At 44.7% G+C, this 21,276-nt stretch overlaps 1 protein-coding gene across 1 annotated transcript in view; it reads right to left on the reverse strand.

Annotated features, from left to right (window-relative positions):
* LOC116862533 (PDZ domain-containing protein 2-like) overlaps positions 1-21,276 on the reverse strand; it is a 91,761-nt gene that overhangs the window by 42,452 nt on the left and 28,033 nt on the right. The window contains 2 exon segments of the mRNA XM_032849859.1: positions 446-591; positions 6,381-6,492. Coding sequence (XP_032705750.1) covers positions 446-591; positions 6,381-6,492 — 258 coding nt within the window.

The raw sequence follows: 21,276 nt of genomic DNA on the forward strand, positions 1-21,276 counted from the left end.
CACACGACCCAACACTCACCCACCCACCCAGTGGTTACGCTGACACCTGACGCGCCCATTGAATAAGCAATGGTGGTTGACCACAGACCGTGAGGCGCCATTGTCTCCTGGCAGTTGAAAGCAGCTCTCAGGTCCAAAACACACAGTAGGAAGGGGATCAAGATGTCGAGATCCAACAAAGGATTATTTTTCTCTACTGCTTTCAAATCCTGGGCTGACTTCTTCCTAGCCTCCACAGATAGACCTCGTTCTCTGTGCTACATCTCTAGTCCCAAATACCCCTGCCCACACAGGTAGGCAGCTCTTCCCCAGAAGGATGCTCTTGTTGGTCTCTGAAAGAGTGAAAGAAAGCCTCAAGACCCAGGGGTAGAAACATGCTCTTACATCCCTGACCAGGCAACTCTGACAGTCTGAGAAAATGAAAGGCTCCATGGTACTGTCCTACCTGTGATGTCCCAGTAGAGTCCAGCAGCTGGGGAAGAGAGTGCTTTCGGCCATCTCGGGAGACTTCCAACATCCTGATCCTGGGGTCCCCATTTCGCACCATCAGCTCATTATATTCTTCAACAGACTCCAGACGGTGTACACCCCCTTGTGAAAACATGGAGAAAAACATGGCGTGATATGGGATGGAAAGAATGTTATGAGTATCACAGGCATAAAGTTGTTGGATTTACCTCTACACTACATGGTCTTCAGAAAGCCTGGTGTACTTTCAAAGTATTAGATGAGCTCAGTAGCTCATTGCTTTCTACCAATAAGCTCTGCCTAAGCTGGGGGTCTGTTGGGGCCATTAATGTCAGATAATGAAGCAAGTGCCAGTCTTTGAAGGAACCAGACCGGATATGGGAAAATGTACACATTTCATCTAAGTAAGATGTAGCCAGCATTGACAAGGCAGTAAACAACAGTGAGAAAGCTACCAGTAGATGGTTTTCTAGTGACGGAGGAACATTACTCTGTTTGGTACACTTCCATTGTTGGGGCAGGTGCTTTTTTCCCCCCATGTAATGACTTGTTAAATAAACTTCTTTATTAAAGAATAAAATCTCACAGAAATTTGCACAAGTTGTAAGTGTACAGTTCCATGAAATTTCACAAAGTGAATGTTCCAGAAACCAACAGTCAGACCAAGAAACAGATATTTCTGGTACTCAAAAGCTGCTTTGGCACCACTAACCAGCCTTCATCCATGGTAACCATTATCCCGACGTCCAACATCAGAGATGACTTTTGCCTATTTTTGAACTTTATATAAATGAATACATAAGATATGTACTTTTTGCATCTGGTTCTTCACTCTTAGCATCTATTTGTGAAAGCCCCCATGTTGGTGCTAATAGTCTGTTCATCCCATTTCTGTATACTACTCCATTGTATAAACATACCACAGTTATCACAGTTTGGCTATCCATTCTGTTGCTGATGAACACTTGCTTTGTTTCCAGTTTCAGTTCTAGAACAAGGGTCAAGGGTCAACTTTTTTTTTTTTTTTTTTTTTTTTTGGTAAAGGCCAGATAGTAAATGTTTTAGGCTCTATGGGCCACAGATGGTCTCTGCTACATATTCTCTCTCTCTCCACCCCACCCTTTTTTTTTTTAATCCACTGAAGATACAGAAAGTACTTCTAGCTTGTGGTCCATACAAATACAGCTATGGGTGGTAGTTTGCCGACGCCTGATCTAGAACAGACTGTTATGGAACATTCTCATAGGAATCCCATGTGTGGGGTGCAGACCTAGGCAGAGCTGCTGAGCCTTGAGTACACAGCCACCTTTCCCAATGCTGGAACACCACCGTATGGGAGTCCTAGTTCCCCCACATCATCGTCATACTTGGTGGTGCCAGTTTTTTAAATTTCAGCCAATCTCATAGGTACATAATGACATTTCACTTCTTCTTCTTTTTTTTTTTTAGATTTTATTTTCAAGTAATCTCTACACCCAATGTGGGGCTTAAACTCATAAGCCCAAGATCAAGAGTCCCACACACCACCAGCCAAGCCAGCCAGGGGCCCTCTTGTGGTTTTTAATTTACATTCCACTGATGACCCATGTGACTGAGCTTCTTTCAAATATTCGTTGGCTATTTTAACTTTTGTAAATTTGTACAATGGCTTTTTTTTTTTTTCCTGATAAAGTTGTAAAGTGCCTGTTTTGCTTATTCTTTTAATGGGTTTCTGTCTTTTTGTTGTTGACTTATAGGAGTTTTTATTTTTCTATTGTTAATGTTTTAGATTTGAGTCCTTTATGGGATCTATGTATTGAAGATATCTTCTCCATGTCTGTGACTTGCCTTTTTCACTCTTAATGGTATTTTTACATGAACAAAAATTCATAATTTACGTATAACGTATCGATTTTTCCCTTTATGCTTAGAAGTTTGTGTCTTAAGAAATTTTTGTAGTAATTTTTAAAGACACCTTTATCAATACTTAGTTTATATTATATGCTATTTTAAAATAAGATAAGGGAATTAATTTTAAATGATGGCTCAATTACACTGAATATAGCTATAATCACATCACAATGTTTACATGATACATTATGAATGTATCACACGTGTGTGTGTATAGCTATATACATATACAGATTTTTTGTAATATCAAATTCTCTAGATGATGTTTTATTTGATGAACTAAAATTCAATTTACTTAAACAATTTTCAGAAAGTTTTTCATGAAGTAAAACAGGATGATTCTGTACTCTTTTAAAAACAATATATTGAGTCTTTAATGGTGAGGAAAAGTTGGAAGAGTGCGGATACAGTTCTATTAACATGAACATCACTAAAAGCCTGGTGTTTCAAAAGCTACATATTAACTGTGATACAGGTTTTCAAACACCTGAGACTCCTTTGCAATCAAAGAGAAATTTCCATTTAAAAAGATCACAAACGTAGGGTATTAACACAGATAAATCAAAAATACCAAAATTAAAAGGGAACCCTGCTGGCAAAAAAGGCAGTATGAAGTAAGGAAAATTCAGGTTAGGATATCAGGAAAAATGTTCTATAAAATCACTTTAGTCATTCTGGAGCCAGACTAGGCAAAAATCTTAGTGGAGATGACTGGAACTTTTTTATAGAACCTCCTTAATAATTCAGGATTTACTAATTCATGGCCAGATTACTCCATCTTGGCATGCTTACTCATCTGAAAAAGATTTATTAGAAGAAAGTGCCTTTTGAGCTGACAGGGGGGCACTTGCCTCAGCAGAAGAGAAACCACATACGGTAGTGTCTGTAGATAAGATACAACACACGAATACCAGAGTGACTCGCTTTTAGAAACTAGGAAATAAAAATCCAAGTTTACAGGACAAATTAGCAGGTGATCACATTAAAATCTGTATTCAAATGTCTCCAGGCTGAACATATTTCACGGCACTGAATGAAGACCCAGCTCCGTAAGCCGCCTTTCTAGGTCTCAAATTACTTTTCCAGCCCTATCTCCCACGGCCCTGCCCCATGAATTCGTGGCTCTGGCCTGCTGATTCTCAAAGGAGAGGATCTGTCCTCCTCCCACATCCTTTCCAAAACCGGGGAGCCTATAAATATCGCCTGACATTTTACCTCACTTTGCCGGCACCATCAGCCCCCTCCTGGAGGGGCTCCTTACCCCTAATCTCCCTGACAAGCTCTGCTGGATTCAATCGTGGTTCCTGTTGGATTACTGGATCTTTCGGAAAGCTGAGGAGGAAAAACAGTTGCTAAAAACTTCTCTAACCAATTTTCCCTCATTGTCCATAAACATTTCTGGTGCATTTTCTCCCTTGTCCAGACCACCGTTGGCTTCCTCTTGGGTTCTGTCAAATCTTGCCAAGGCCCAGGCCCTCCTTCATCCTGTGTCCTCTGGATGCCTCCCCTGAGCACCACGACCCAGACAGACTTCCATCTTCGTACCTCCTGTCGCATGCCTTATCACCACCTAAAGTTCTCAAGAATACTCCTGTCTGAAACTATTCAAGCATCTTCCCCTCTTGACAGGGAAAGAGGAGACAACGATGATAATAAAGTTGGAAACGACAGTGACAAATGTGATGTTAACGTCGGCAGGGGTGGGGTGGGCCATCGCTGCCATACCTGCAGGGGCAGCGCCACATTCCCTCTCTCAACTCCATCTTTCAACCGAGATGGGGCACTGATTTAGAGAATAAATGTACAGTATAATCCTCACTCTACACCCAAAGAAACAGAGAACCCAGAGAAGTCAAGTCACTGGTCTCAGGTCAAGTCACAGCAGGGCTGAGAGGTGAACACAGTTCTCCCCGGCTTCATGCCTGTTATACAAATTTGCTTATTATGGCCCCAGGTGTCTGGGAAGGACAGGAAAAGAGGGTGACCTCCATTTGTGGCAAACAACAACCAGCTGTGGATTTTACTCAGCTGAATGTGCGGCTTGTTCTAAATTAATAGCATAAACAGCATTAGAGAATTATGATTTGAAAGGTCCCCAGCTATCTCCCCATCCCCATGTCTGTATCCATATAGCCCCAGCCTGGGGGCTAGGATTCCCATCAAGATTCTCAGGAAGCCAGGGTGGCTAAGAAGAACTATCTGGGAGGCAGATCTTTTTGCTGGCACTGAGTGAGTGACCTTTGGGATTCCCTTAACTCCTCTGGTCTCATCCATAAAATGAGGAATGTGACCGTATGGGTTTCAAAGGTCCCCAATACTTCCCCAGAGCTCTGTGGCCCTCCTGGGGACTGTTGATAAGGTGTTGATTAACTGTGCCAAGACAGCTGGCCTAAAGCTCTTCATCTGCTACGCCCCTGTGATGTCCAGGCCCCAAACACACACAGGAATGAAATGCATTTCTCTCTGCTGTTCTCAGGGCTTCGGGGGAGCTGGGCGGTCTCTCTGCGTGAGGACCTCACGATGTCTCCCCTCCAACTTAGCCTCTGGCCATTTCACTGGTCACCACCCTGTGTTCTGATAGACACTGCCTAACTATTTTGAGTTATGATCAGACTAATTCACTTTGTTACACTGGTTTGTTAAAAGAACAGATCTGTTTGAGGGTCCTATACCAGTCGCTTTACCTGAGAACAGCTCAGCAGAGGGCCAGGCAGTGGTGACAGGGGCGGGGGTGGCAGGGGTCCTGGGTGGCAGGGGTCCTGGGTGGCAGCACAGACAGCACCCCTCCACACGGGTTTGTGTCCAAGAGGAGACTGGCATGTTTTGGATGTTGACACACCTTGTGCTTCGGCTGGCCACTCCTGTATGTGTTTTGTTTTTTAATCTGCTCACCCTTTCAAAGTCAGGATTATTATCTCCTTTTCTCAAGTGAGGAAGAGGAAGTTAGGGACTTGAACGCAGCGGCCCAAGGTCTCATGAGACGCCTTTCATGGGTAGGCAGCCAGGGCGGGCCTCTCCGTCAGGCCAGCAGACACAGTGCAGAGGGCCCATAAGAAAGTTTTAAGTGTAAACGTCATGGTAATGAAGAGATAATAAAGAATCCAGCTTGTACCTTTATACCAATGCAGACACAAAATGTAACTTTCAGGGTTTTTTGGTTTGTTGTTTAATAGGGGAAAGAGCCCATCAGGGAGCGGGTGCCTAGGACCCTCGGATCATAATAGGTTCTTGTATGTGGCCTCTGCTTGCTTGCTTTCTCTTTTTTTTTTTTTTTTTTTTTTAAGATTTTATTTATTTATTTGAGAGGGAAAGAGTGAGAGAGAGAGAGAGAGCGCACGAGAGGGGGAAGGTCAGAGGGAGAAGCAGACTCCCCACCGAGCAGGGAGCCCAAATGCAGGACTCCATCCTAGAACTCCAGGATCATGACCTGAGCCGAAGGCAATCGTTTAACCAACTGAGCCACCCAGGCACCCCATGGGGTCTCTGCTTTCAACAAGAACTTTCTGTCTCAGAGCACCGGCCAGCTGCTGAGGCTATACCCAGGAAATGTGAAATCTCTGTTTCCAGAGCTGTAGCTCCCATCCTATTTTTCAGCCTGCTTCGTTGAGATGCAGATTTCGTATTAAGTCAATAACTCTTTGCCCCTGGTTCTGGTCAACCAAGGGCTGGGGGGAGAGGGCCATCTGCCGGGAAGACAGGCCACTAGGAATGTTCCACAGGGCACGGGTCACCTGGAGTTCTGTGCAAGTCAGTGAACCACACACACAGGAAATTTAGGTTTGAGCAGAGACAAACGGAGATGCTGACATTCACTTCATTATGACTCAAATAAAAATATTCACTTAGGCAGCCCGGCTGAGGGCAGTTTTAGGCTTGGGGCATGCACTTCCTAAAGGGAAAATAATTTTGAGGCTGTAAGGGGAGGGGGAGGCGCTCATTCTGTTAATGACTCTCCTCTTCGCACTCCTGAGGCTAGAAGCTCACTTTCGGGCAGGCCGCATCAGACACGGGGCTCCACTCACCTGAAAGTCGACTTTTGAGTTTCATTTTACTGCTGCCCTGCTTGGGACTTTCCAGGTTTCCCTTGGATTCCTCGGGGCCGCCCGAATCTTGGGACTCATCTGTCCCGGGCATCTGAAATGCAGAGAACACGGAGCTGACGGGGGAGGCGGAGCAGCGATCACTGATGAGATCCCCTCCCAGCAGTTATCTCCAGGCTAGAGGCCTCCAGGCTAGAGGAGCAGAGCTGCAACACAGGTATCACGTGAGGAAAAAAGCTTCCTGGGATCAAAGCACAGCCCCTCAGATAACCTGGAACCACACAGCTTTATGCCGGCAAGTTCCTCCTCAGCGAGCAGCCCTGCACAGCATAGAAATAGCAGGTTTCAAAGTGGAAATGGCCCCAGAGGCCGCTTCATTTCTGGAGGAAACTTGTTGGTCAAGATCACCCAGGGGGTCACAAAGCCACAAAGACAGCCCAGGTCTCTTGGCTTGTGGCTAGTGCTTTTTCCCAGAGTGTGAGCTGCAAGAACTATGAAACCAGAAATTAATTAATTAATTAATTTATAAAAAACAATTATTATTATATTTTAAGATTTTATTTATTTATTTGACAGACAGAGATCACAAGTGGGCAGAGAGGCAGGCAGAGAGAGAGAGGAGGAAGCAGGCTCCCCTGCTGAGCAGAGAGCCCGATGCCTGCCGGGCTCGATCCCAGGACCCTGTGATCATGACCTGAGCCGAAGGCAGAGGCTTTAACCCACTGAGCCACCCAGGTGCCCTGAAACAAGAAATTTAAACTCAATTCTGAAATACAGTAAAACATTAATTTGGGGGCAGCCAAATAACTACACCCCTTGGGTCAGCCACACTGTGTGCCACATTCCTGAGTACTAATTAGCACTGCTTGGGCCACGTGCAGGGAGCCCCAGAAAGTCAGCCCGCACGTCTGTGCGTTGTACGCCTATGCTCTCAGACCCTGAGGCGTGGGGCAGAAAAAGTCCCAAGGTCTGTAGAAAAGCCAAAAATGCTAAAACAACAACAACAACAAACGACATTTATTAGAAAAGAAAAGGTGACGTACATGCTTAAGAGTTCATTTAAAAAATTTGGGAAGTAAATTTATATGTATAAAACTTATGAAATCAAACAAAGAGTTTTCCAATTTGAAATTTCCTTTTCCTTGGCGGTTCTGGAGGGAAAAAAGTCATTAATTACAGCAGGTAGGATTCATGTGAACAAACATACATGAATTTAAAAAGACAGAAGATATCCTTTAACACTTCACAGTCATTGAAAAGTCACATAATTATAATGTAAAAAAACCCCCAAATCCTGAATGTTAACTGATAATAAAAATTAGACACTATTTCAAATTCAGTATATGAAAATGCATAAAGTAGTCTCCCAGGTAAACTCCACCTCCTTCTAAGAGGTTAAGTTCATATGGAAATCTTTTTCTTAAATATATAGATATATTTGTATTTTAAGTAGGCTCCACACCCAACGTGGGGCTTAAACTCATGACTCTGAGATCAAGAGCGCCATGCTCCACAGTCTGAGCTAGCCAGGCACTCCATATGTAAATCTTACATGTAATATAGGAGGTTTGCAAAATTCCCTCTTCCCCTTCAAGTTCAAATATCTCTCCAGATGAGAAAGAGGGGAAAAGAAGGTCTGAGAAATGAGGAGATGCAGGCGAGTTGAGGAAGGGGCCGTGGGAAAGCAAATGAATCCCGATACATAAAACAAAGATAAATTTGGTGAATCCCTATTACAATGTTGGGGATTGGCAGGTCTCCAGGTTTAAATTATGAAGTAAAGACAAGAATAGAATCCTGAGGATGATTTTAGAGATTCTCAAGAGGGAGGTCTTTCCCAACCCCAAACTGTAACATTTAATTCATACCCAGTGCAGAAGAACCCTCTTGGAGACTGGCCAGAGAGCTGAGGCACAGGAGGAGACATGCAAATGAGAATAATCCAGAGAGAAGCCTCGGGGCCTCCCCCTTTGCTTAATTTAAAAGCTTTATGGAAAAAACCTGTCTCCGGAACATAAACAGCAATTACTGGAGACTGAGTTAAGTTCCTGGTTCTTTCTCTCGGACCACCTGACCCAGGCTCAGCTTGTAGGTCATTACCTCCTCGGTGCCCAGTCAGGGCGTGGGTTACTCCACAGCTGCCAAGGCCCAGACCATCAGAAAGCACGTCAGAGGAGCTCCTGTCAAGGGAAGAAAACGATCCCGACCCACTGTTTCCAGACTTCGGAAGTTTCCTTCTTCCATTTTTCCTCTGTTTTCCCAGCATGGCTCCAGTTCTCGCAATCGGAGGAATTTTGGAGATGACATAAGCCCTCATATGAGTAACCGAAAGGAAAGTGACCTGCCCAAGGCTTTTCAACTCATTACAGGCAAGGCTGAGACTCCTCTGTCTCCTGATTTCCAGCTTTATGCGTCACGAGGATTTTCCCTTCCTCCATCCTTAGATGCATTTTAATTGAGTTAACATGTTGGGCGATCAATACCGCACCATACTGTGTAGTTGGTATTCCTGACATTTTTCCCATTTAATGTTGGCAGCAAACATGTGTCCCAAGGTAAAAAAAATGTTTTCTCCATCGACAGATGAGGAAATAAATAGAGACCCTGAAGTAATTAATACCTTTTTGTGTCTAACATATATCCGAGACCTGGGCTGGATCACGTGCGCAGGGATGGAGCGTGGAGTTTTACAAGAGCGAACATGCGCTGTGTCAAAATCTGTGTTCTTGTGATGCGAGCCCAGCCGCAGCCAAATCTTCTTTATTTTCAGAATCTGAGAGAGGCAGTTTAGAAGAGAATCACAGCCTTGAGGAATAACCTTCTTCTTCTTCTTTTTTTTTTAAATCTCAAATGTGCCAAAGAATGAGACGACATTTGGTTTCTGTGATCTATAAAATACTGATACCATTCCTTGTACCAAGGAAATCTTACGCAAAAGATGGTGTGTGTTACATGACCACCAAAAGCCCAAGATTAAACCGGTCAGAATGGACCTAAAGGCACTGCAAAGAGGCACAAATGTACACTGTTGAGCTCAAGGCAGAAGCACAATCTGATTTCAGAACCCCTGGAAGGTGTCTGCACAGGGTTCTGAATTTAAACAGATCCTTTTCCTCTTGCAACAGAAAATAGTCTGTCATGATTTGAGGTGGCGTGGAACTCAAGGAACAGAAAGTAACAACATACAAATTGCAATTAAGATTACAATGTGCCTCTCTTCAGTCTTCAGAATATTGTCTGAAAATGTCCACACTCTAAAGAGTCCCTTTGCTGTATTTTTATTTTTTCAGATGCACAGAACAAATCAAACTGTTCTGGAAATGATGTCATTTTAGTTGTTCTAAAATGAAATGTGCAAAAAGTTCTCCTGGAAAGCCTTTGGTTCAGCTGGTATAATCTATTATTCATGATCAATTTCTAATGCATGTGTTATACAACAATGCCATTAAATTAATGGAATCTAATATAATTTGCCAATTTCCAAGTTAGAGCCCTTCTGTTTGAGCAGTTTTCGACACTTGTAGCCTATGAGATTCTCTCTCACTGAAGAAGAATCTTTAGCTTCTGGTTTTGCAGTGAGGTGGTAGAGCAGAATGCTTAAGAATCCAGCTGCCTGGACACAAATTCTGGTTTTTAGCAATTTAGGCCCATTAGTCATCCTCCTTGAGCTTCGGTGTTCTCATATGAAAGATGGGGTTTGATTTCAGAATTAAGTGACAGGGGCACCTGGGTGGCTCAGTGGGTTAAAGCCTCTGCCTTCGGCAGAGGTCATGATCCCAGGGTCCTGGGATTGAGCCCCGCATTGGGCTCTCTGCTCAGCAGGGAGCCTGCTTCCTCCTCTCTCTCTGCCTACTTGTGATCTCTGTCTGTCAAATAAATAAATAAATAAAATCTTAAAAAAAAAAGAATTAAGTGATAGTTGGTTTTTTATTTTTTTAAGTTTATTTACTTATTTTTCAGAGAGAGTATACAAGCAGGGGGAGCAGTGGGCAGAGGGAGAGGGAGAAGCAGGCTCCCCTCTGAGCAAGGAGCCTGATGCAGGAATCGATCCCAGGACCCTGGGATCATGACCTGAGCTGAAGGCAGATGCTTAACCAACTGAGCTACCCAGGTGTCCCTACGTGATAGTTTTCTGATTAAAGATGACAGATTTCCTTCCTTTGTCCCCCTTCATTTGAAACCACACTCAAATGAAAGAGAAGAGATTTTAAAATGAAAGACAATCCCACAGGCAAAGAGAATAGCAACAAAATGTTGAAGACAACAGCAACAAAATTCTGGAAACCAGTAAGCAGATGAATATGTGGTAATGGATCCAACTTGAGAAAACGGAATTCTAAGCTGGGGTCAGAGAAAGCTGAAATGCAACCCAGTTTGAACAGAAAATCTCCCCCCAACCCCCACACCCCAAAGCTCAGGAGTTGCCCATAAAGGGTCTCTGGTAGTAGGGATGTAGCAAGGCTAAGCAATGGTGAGAGTGGAAAGTGGCTGGCACAGGTATTTAGAAAGGATCTGATTTTGTCCAGGCATTGGGAATGACCTGGACAAACTCTGGTGTGCAACAGAATCACCCAGAAAGTTAATAACGAACGTGGACGCCCAGGCTGATGGAAGTGGGGCAGGGCCTGGGGCTCGGTGGTTCACTATTGCCCTGGTCCAAACAGAGCTGGGTTGAAAGGGTTTAGGTGTTAAAATTATCTGGTAATGATCTAACAGGTTTATGATGAGGATTTAGTAACAATGCACTTGAAAGTACTAGCAGAGAACCTAACTGTACCCCAGAAGTACCGTGAAGATTCAGCCAAACAAAACCCCTCCAGCTTTCTCCCCACCAAGGCTCAGGGTGCCTCTAGATTTGATGATTACACGGGATTATAGCTCTAGACTGCAGATATAAACATTTCCATTTCCTACCTATAAATGGCAATACATTTAATGAATGAACAAAGCAAGACAAACAGTGACCCAGCATGGATATGCCATCTTGCTGGATTCACGATGAGAAAAAAACTCCATAAAATTACTGCAAACCTAACAGCTTAGAACTGTTTCAAATGCATGTTCTTGGAAATGTATGCTCCTGGAAGCCGGGTCTGCACGGGACACCAAGGATGACCTGAGAACACATTCTGGTCTCAATCCGAGCAGAAGCAGTGGCAGACAGACAGTCAAGAAACATGCAGATTAACCAGAAGAAGAGCGAGTCTTCTGTGAAGGAAAAGCAGAGATCCCAGACAACAGGCGGTGCAGGTCTGAAGGGGAGAGGAGGCTGTGAGGTCTGGGAGGCCAGTGCCCGACCACAGTGAAAGTGGGCGTCACACGAATGGGGAGACTCTTTAGTTTTTACTAGATTGGAAGGCATGACTGGGGACTAAAGAAATCCACCCGAGAAAAAGAGACAAAACCACAGGAACAGAATGCAATGAGGCTCCGATGGCTGCTTCAGGCCCAGAAGACAATGAGAGGTGATTTAAGAACAGCAGAGCTTGAGTAAGAGGATTTGGGATCAGAAAGGGATTGAGAGGGATCAGAAAGTTTGTACAGATCTGAAGGTGAATGGTAAAGAAGCCCACGAGGAGATTTAAAAAAATTCCTGGGTCAATTTGAAAGGGACAGTTATTTTTGTTGTCCTGACGGAAGTGGCCTGAGAAATGTCGGGATTCCAACTGGCCAGGAAGTAAACATGAGACCTGCTGAGGGGAGCTAAGCAGGATGATGACAAGCCAGAACTTGATGTTGGTCAGGTAGGAGCAAATTTCCTGGCTGGAATTAACCAGCTTAGAGGTGGTGGTGGTCCAGATGCATATGAACAAAGGATACTTTAGAAACATAGCACCCGGGACGCCTGGGTGGCTCAGCTGGTTAAGCAGCTACCTTCGGCTCAGGTCATGATCCCAGCGTCCTGGGATCGAGTCCCACATTGGCCTCCTTGCTCATCAGGGAGCCTGCTTCTCCCTCTGCCTCTGCCTGCCATTCTGTCTGCCTGTGTTCGCTCTCTCTCCCTCTCTCTCTCTGACAAATAATAAATAAAATCTTAAAAAAAAAAAAAAGAAACAGAGAACTCATTGATTACACACACCTTTCACAATGATGAGCCCCACGTGACAGAATCCAGACTAGTATTTTAGGAAAAAAGTCTATGTCAGAAAGCAAAGAAACAGGGGAAGTTTAAAAAACAAACAAACAAAGCAAAACAAACAAAAAAAAACCACCCAGACTCAGCAGGCAGGGCTGGGAAAGAAGAAAGGAGTCCATTTAAACAGCAGATTAAACAGAAACTCAAGGGAGTCTTCCCAAAAGGAGATAGAGATGAAACTCTAGAGACATATCCGATTGCTACCCCAAAATATGTAGCCAAAAGCCATGTTCCTCAACCCCTGGAACATTCAAAACCCGGAGGAAAGACAAATCTCAAGGAGCAGGTGGCAGAAGCAGCAGCCTTCCCGAGCTCATTAGGGGGGTAAGCCTCAGAATCGTCAGCAGCGGGTCTGGTCCATGAACCTGCAGAGGGTGTTTTTCCAGCTGAATCAATGGGGAGGAGAAACGCAGCTTTCTCTAGTCTAAGCCCTTCTCTGCATTTCTAAGAGGTGGTGGACATGGAAAACGGGGGCCCCGGACCGAAAATGGCTGCCCCAGAGAACACAGAGCCTCCGTCAGAGGCGCAGTCCACACCGCCCCCCTGCATGCAGTGGAGCAGGCAGCCCGCTACTTTCTTCTCAAAGTGCAAATGCAAATGAGGCCGATTTTGAATATAAACGAAAAGTACTTTAAGTAGAACCAACTTGATTTCCCCCCTCCAGATTGGGAGGAGGATTTCTGCCAGCTGAGTTTAAATTCATGGTCATGGACTCTAAATAACCACCACAGACTGAGCTGTATTTTGAGGAGACAGCACTATTTTCACCAGTGGTCCTTTATTTGATATGACTGGGACTCTGCTATGCGCCGCCAGGAGACCATCCTCCAAGGGCTTCTCCCATTTCTATGTGGCTTGAGAACTGAGGCACAGGCTGTTTTTACTCTGGATTATCTATCTTTTCAAAGCAAAGCACCTTGAAAGTCGGAGCTAGTGTCTCTGGAGGAAAAGGCAGGTTTGTTTATCGTCCAGTAGAACAAAGATAATGTCTCTCTGTGGAGCACAGAGCAGTCAGATCTGCTTGGAGTTTGTCATGGAACATGCAGGTTGCCAGCAATCCGGGTTCCTCAGCTGCGATACAAATCGGCTGCTTGTGCATCTGCTCGAGCTCCTCAGTATCATTCCTACTGGCCTTGGGGATGCAGGGGAACAGCGTGCAAACACGATGCTCTAAACCGGGATTGAATCCTAAACCGGGATTGGAGAAAGCCGAAAGCTACTTGCTGTGCCATCAGTAACGAAGTCTTTTGTCTCTGACCCAGGAATCTCATGTCTTGTGGCAGCAGCCATGAAACTGTAGTGGGAAATCTCAGACGTTTTATAGTTCTTGATGTGGTCTTTGGGCAAAATTAAATAAGATCCTGGGAACAAGAGTTTGCCTGGGACAACTGTCTAGGCATGAGGGATTGGCTCATTTTTCTAAATGTCAAGGGTGTAGGTCCATTTACTCTTTGTCCATTCACATTTCACTAAAAGAGAAAGCATACAAGAGACTCGCTGTTGAACAAATGCAACTTTCTCGGAGCTGAAAGAGCCGTATTTGTTGCAATGAGAAATGGCCCAGGCAAAAGAAAGAATAGGAGAAATTGAAGGAGGCCATTAAGTGCTTTGGTTTTTAACTCAAAAGGTGAAGGAAATTTAAGACTGGATGTTAATGACTTTTGATTTTAATGTCTTTGGATTATGACTTACAAGGAGGTTTGAATTTGTTGGGATGGTAATGATTTGAATATCATTATTGTATTGACATTTTCTCTCTTTGTAGCCCCTCTGAAAAGCTGTACTGAACAGTGAGGCTAGAAATAATTTTGTAGGCGAAACAGCCTAGGATTGAGTTTTAGCTTCTGGTAAGATTTAGTCTTCTGGAGGCAAGGAGCAAAGCATCATTACCTTAAGAGACAGGCCCCCTGGGTCCAAGTTAAAAGTCTAGTACTTAGGAATGGTCTATAACTGCCGTCCAAACCATTTACGAGATCTCCTTAAACACACTGTGACTAATATAATGTTGACTCCTGAGCATCATCTGTCTTTCTCAGCAAACTTTTGAAGACTTACAAACAAACCGTGCAAAGTGTGGCTTTCATCTCCAACCATCTCCACTGCGCAAGCAAATCTGATCCCAAGGAAAACTGCAGGAGGACGGGTTGCATCCAGTTCATGCCATGTTTTTACAGTTTCCAGCACTTGAAAAAAAAATAATCTGCAGATGTGACAGAAGACATCCAAGCTCCAAATCCCTAGGAGGCTGTGCTGGCTCATCCCCCTGGTCTGTGTCTATGGGACAGTGGAGCGTGGCGATTTCCCTTTTATGCTTCACTCACACTCAGATTATTTTTAGGCTGCCAAAGGAAGCTCATTTTCCAGATCTCTGGGGCAGATGTTTGAGTGACCAAAGGAGAACCAGATGGCCATCAGAGAGGCCAGGGCTGGGAATGAATAACCATTCAGAAAATGGGAATCAGAACAACAATAAATCAGCCCAAAGCAGCAAGAAGCCTATGAGTTGACTGCAGAAATTAAAACAGAAATCCGCTGCTACGTTAGAGTCACTGCTTTCCAACAAAGCGGACTTGGGACTGAAGAGGAAAACAGTGAAACTGAAAAGTAAAACTTGCCAGACCCCAGAATGTTCTAGTACACGTACAGCGTGTGTGCAGAGCGTCAGAGGCAGATGGGGAGAAGCCGCAACTGATGGGGGACCCAAGCGTTCGGGCTGGGGGCCTGAAAATGAAACAATATTGTCCTTGTTCAGAGCCTGTTTCTGGTTTCCTCCCCTTGATCATCCCCAAACAATCTGAATGGGCTTAACATGCTTGGTTGCTGATTATTTGGATGATGTTTATGCATACACATTAAACAGATTTCTTAGTCCCTTGGAAAGTTGAGGCAAAGAAATCACCTTTAGGATGTCAGAAGGTCATCAGGCACTGGTCCCCGTTTGCCTCCCCCATGGCAGGTTTGTAGGTGTCACCATCCCAAGGAGAGGACAGTGTCCTCAAGCGACTCAGTTCTTCAAAAATAACAGGAGATGCGGATCGCAAGGGGAATCGGCACATGTTCCTCCTTGGTACTGATTTCAAACTCAGACAAGGCAAGTGCAGACACTCTCTACAAAGCAGGAATCTATCATTCTCTCCGTGTTCCATGACCTAGTGGGTGAGAAAAATGTGGACTGGGAGCTCTTCTTTGGCTTGTGGGATGGCTACTATAGGCAGATCTTTGGGTCATTTCTCAGCAGGAGCTGGCTGCCTGCTCTCCTTCGACATATTTCTGGGAGCAGGACAATGAATTTTTTTTTTTTAAGGGAGGGAAAGATGGAGGAGGGGAGAGGGAGAGAGAGAATCTAAAGCAGGCTCCACACCCAACACAGAGCCTGATGGGGCACTCGATCTCACTATCCTGAGATCCCAACCCAAGCCAAAATCAAGAATGGGACCCTCAACAGACTGAGCCACCCAGACACCCCTGATATTCTTTGTCCTCAACTCCAGAATGATAAAATCGTGTGTGGCGGGGGACAATCTCAAGACACACAAAAGGTAGAAGTGGGTGAGCGATCAGAAAAGAAAGGCATGGGGCACCTGGGTGGCTCAGTCATTAAGTGGCTGCCTTTGGCTCAGGTCATGATCCCAGGGTCCTGGGATCGAGCCCCACATAGGGCTCCCAGCTCAGTGAGGAAGCCTGCTTCTCCCTCTCTCACTCACCCTGCTTGTGTTCTCCTTCTCCCTGTGTCTCTCTCTGTCAAATAAATAAATGAAATATTTTTAAAAAAGGTATGTTAAAAGAGACCCAAGAAGTAAGTGGGAGGGATGGAGGAAAGAAAATAAGGTATGAATTAAGACAGTCCCATACAAATGTTTTCTCTCTACAAATGTTTCTCTAGAGAAAGTTTTATATGATTATCTGGCTTAGAAAAATAGAAGATCATTTTGACTGAACACACCATGTAGGCAGGTTTTAGATGGAGAGTAACTGGTTAGGCTGTAGACATTGCCGCTAAGGGTTGATGTGCTGGCAGGTTCCGGGGGGTCACCCTGAGGTCTTCTGCTGCCTTTTCCAGATCAACAAGATTTGTACCCTCCACTCATTATTCTCCAGGACTGGTACTAACATCACGCTTCTTTGCTGATGTCTATTTCTAAGGGTATGCCCTTCTTGAAGAATCTGATTGGAAAGCTGGGGTGTGTTCATGGGAGCCCACATAGGAAGCAATAAGAAGAGAGGCTGCCCCAGGCTCACACATGATCATCTGTCGAGGGGTTGGCAAACTGCTCCCTGGGGGCCAAATCTGGCTCCAGATCTGTTTTTGTGAAGTTTTAGTGGAAAACAGTCATGCCCATTAGTTTTCTGATTGCCGATGACGGCTTCTACTCTACAAAGGTGGAGGTAAACGGTTGCAGCAGAGACTTGCCAGCAAAGCCTGAAATGCGTATGATCTGATAACTGCTGACCCCTCATCTGTAGGAATAGTTCAAACCCTAGCCCTCTACTGCCCACCTCCATCCCTAACCAAAGTCACTGTGAACAGACCTGAGAAGTTTTAAGAAATATAACTTAGTAGGGGCGCCTGGGTAGCTCAGTGGGTTAAGCCTCTGCCTTCGGCTCAGGTCATGATCTCAGGGTCCTGGGATCGAGCCTCACATCGGGCTCTCTGCTCAGTGGGGAGCCTGCTTCCCCCCTCTCTCTCTGCCTGCCTCTCCGCCTACTTGTGATCTCTGTCTGTCAAATAAATAAATAAAATCTAAAAAAAAAAAAAAGGAGACATAACAGTCAGCTGAAGGGAAGGTACTGACAAGAAGAGGCATCTTAAGGAACCTGCTACTGGAGACCAGGCTTACTGATCTACCATAGAATTTCCTCTAAGGACATCTTCGGCATCCATGCTTTGTGATTTTATCTTTAAATTTCATTTTAAAATGATACTGGTAAGAAACTCATTTGAAATAACAAGGGTTCTCTTTTTAAGATGCACATAGTTTGCTAAGTGTCACAGAATCGCTGGCCACCACTGAGAGCGGTTTAATCAGATTGCTTTAATAGCAAACATACTGCTTGGAAGAAATGGAAATGATTTTGCTTGTTGGATAGCCTTTTATGTTATTCATGTTGATAGCAAAAGTGGGGGAGATGACGTGGAGAAGAAGGATAGAGGACTTCTTGGAGTCCTGGAGTCTCCTGGGGGCCAGGGAGGCTGTGGGTACCCTCAGTAGGGGAGCTGAGAGCAATAGGAGGGCTCCCGGCTTCAGGAAACCTGTGAAGACAGGGACTAGCAACTGAGAAGGAGCAGAGCACAGGAAGCTGAGGTTTCGAAGGTAAACAAAATCCTATTCCAACTATTGGTTAGGATTAGTCCTGCCTTCACGAAAAAAGGTGGAGAGGAAATTCTCATCCTTCTTTTCTACCACCAAGCACCCCTTGATCGCAGAAGCCAGCCCTCAGCCTGGTGGGCTGGGCCTGCTCCCTTCCTCCACCGACCCGTCAGTCACACTGCCTCCCGCCTTTCCACCTTCATGGCCACCTTTCCTGCAGCACAGGCTCTGGTCACTTCCCAATGGGGCTACTGCAAAGGCCTCCACACCTGTGTGAGCTTCTACCCCTGCTCTGCTTTTCTTCAGTCTCGCTGTTTCTCTATGTCACCGTTGGAATAATCTTAAAACTAATACTCAGACTCCGTCACTCAACTTGAAAACCATCACTGACTCTAGTACTTGGAAGATAAGTCAAATTCTTTAGTCTGCAACTAAAAGCGTGGACTAAGTGTCTGTGTGTCATAGACTATTTGTTGATTCTTGAATGGGCCATAAAATTTCTTATTTGAGGACCACTGTGCATGTTGTTCTGCTCTAGAAAGTCACCCATTTCTGTGGGTGTTCCCCACAGATGGAGTAGTCAAACACCACCCCATCTACTGAACCCTCCCAGATTCCTGGGAGAAATCTGATGTCCCTCCTCTGGGTCAATATGGGATATGGCTCTTACTATACAGAAGAGGGGAATATGAAAAGTTTAGTAATACCTATAGTTCATTATGGAAAACAATAAATCCTGTTAAGAGAGAAAGACTGTGTCTGTTATCTCTTTGTACTCCCTGGAATCCCCAGCACAGCTCTCAGCAGCATGCAGATGGCAATGTTAGGCTGGCTGTAGTCCAGTGTTGGCTCCTTCCAGGACCTGGCTGTGGGCTCCTGCACGGCCAGGTTACCAGCTTCTGTGGTTGTATCTGGTGTCAGAGCAAAGAGTGTCAGGAAGGATTAGAGATGTCCTCAGCTTCTGGAGCTGAGGACAGGAGGTATGTGCATGTGTGTGTGATGTGTAGGTTATCTGTCTGTCTCTACTAGCTTAAAAGACAATTCCACAAATATCTACTAAGTAAATATGTCTTTCCTAGAGGAAATAAGTTTGAATATCCACACAATAGCTTTACAAAAAATGTTTTAAAATCATCTATCCCATTTATAAATCAGGAGTGGTCTTTCTGATTTTAAGTGCTATGATATGAGAAACAGACAAATGAAATTGGCAATCAGAGACAGTAGAGATGACAGAAGCTGGCACTATTAGAAAAGACTCTTTGAAAGATGAGGAGAGCTTCAAAAACTTGATAGGCAGAAGCAGAAGGAAGGATATTTCAAGTGAAGGTATAAGAGAAAGAACCAGAAGGGAGAGGCATGGTTTTCATTTTCTGCAAATGTCATTTACTGAGATCAGCCAGTACATAAAACACCGGGCAAGGAAACAACAATATCAGTGGGGGTGGGGAGAACCCCATCAAACTTAAACAAACCTATTCCTTTGAGAAATGTCTGCCCTGGATTCTACAGGGGAACTTCTGATCTCTTACATTTTGCTATGTTTTTATTTCTAGGCTCTGCACTACCATTTTGCATAAGACATAGTGAAAAAGGAAAAAACACCCTCAAAACTCCAAATCTTCCATTGCTCATGAAGCCTTCAAGTGAGGTGTGTGTGTGTGTGTGTGTGTGTGTGTGTGTGTGTTTCCTACATTGCCTATTTGTCTAACTCATCTATGCACTGTCAAAGCGGTTTTGTCATTTTCCTAAAAAAAACCAACACAATAACTGGAATTGAACCTAAGTGGGAATATCCTGTTTCTCTTAAGAGAGCAAGAATCTGACTGTATCAGCACGATCTCCATTTACAGTCTCAAAAGACACGTACATCTCAAGGATTTCTGTTACTTTCAAGGCTGAGTGAAGCTCATAAACAAGTAAGATAGATTTCCTAAGGCATACGGTGCACAAATGAGTCACACTGCCCTGTTCTTCCCTCCTGTGTAACTACCATCATTTTGGCTAGGGCAGAAAAAGTTTTCCTTTCAGTTTCATTTCTGAAACACATTTCATTTACCTTCCTCAAGTCTTAATATACTCGTCTTTATATTTCAGTGTGGATCCCAGATTTAAATTCCCAAAGGACATATAAAACTAAATTACTAGGGGTGATATTTATAAGAGGGAAATTCGTATTGGGGGGCAGGGCTGAAACGCATCTTGGGCTGCGGTAATGGAAAGAATACACAAAGACAGGAACCAACATGCCTGAAGTTGTAGTCGCCTCACGACTTCTAGGGTGTTATTTTCACAAAAGAAATTAATGAGAGGGCAAATAAATTGTATTACATGCTCTAGTGGACCACATTCTATTTTCACTGAAATTTGAAGGAATTTTTCAAATTTAGAAGGCGATAACAGCATTGACTGCACGCTAAGATTCGTAAATTATAACCCTATGCTACTGTGCTAATGTGTGTACACTGTAAAACCCGAAACAACCTAAAATGAAATAAAATCTATACACGTTCTACTACTTTCCGCCTATGCTCCACAGGATGGTCTGGCATCCCCCACTGGCTGTGTACACCCCACAGTGGAGACCGCTGTGCAGAGAGGGTAGACACAGTATTTGCTTTTTTTAATGCAAATCACTTGAGCTGTTTACTTCCTTGAGAAGTGCAAACTGCTCATTGGGAAATGCAGCCAAGAGCCAGGTAACGAGTTGGAACAGGCCCCAGAAAATGCACCGCGGGGACTCAGCCTAATGCAGACTTCAGCCGTTTTCTGGGCAATTTATCTAGGCCCAATCATTACTCTTATCTTCCGTCCCCCCACCCATTTAAATAATCAGTTCATCTCCTTAAGCATGAAACCAAAACAAACGAAAAACCACCCCCAAATTTAAATCTCCTTTTCCTAGACCAGCAATAATTACAGCCTTGTCTTATCTTGTACTGGCAATTCTGCACCTCACACTGGCCTTCGTGTAGCCTCTAACACGTGGCCCGAGCCAGCTGACGTCTGGCTTAGGGAACATCTGAGTGAGAGGAGACCTGTGTGGGCAAGTGTCGGACTCTGGAAGGGAAAGAGAGGGTAGTTCACTGTCTGCGACCGTGGAATGAAAACGTACAACTCCGGGAACTGTGGATCAGTACATGTGTTGCTGCCTGCTTCGGGCTGGTGCTGAGAACACGTGGTCTGTGCGCCAGGACCTGGCGTCTGCAAAGGCAACAAGGAGCACTACGAGATGCACGCAAGTCTCTGCTCGCGGAGGATCCAGAGTGGGCTGGGGGAGTCTGTGTTTCCAGGTTTCCCACAGCACCTCAAACACATGGCCTCACTCCCTCATCCCAAACTATGGAAAGGAGGGCGCCTGTTGGGGGCCTAAACCTTCCCCTTGTCCCGAAGCCATGGTCAGACAGGTATGAGGGTTCACGCAGCCCCCATC

This window comes from Lontra canadensis, unplaced genomic scaffold, assembly GCF_010015895.1.
Source record: "Lontra canadensis isolate GAN:19392208 unplaced genomic scaffold, GSC_riverotter_1.0 scaffold254, whole genome shotgun sequence".
In the NCBI taxonomy this organism is placed as follows: domain Eukaryota; kingdom Metazoa; phylum Chordata; class Mammalia; order Carnivora; family Mustelidae; genus Lontra; species Lontra canadensis.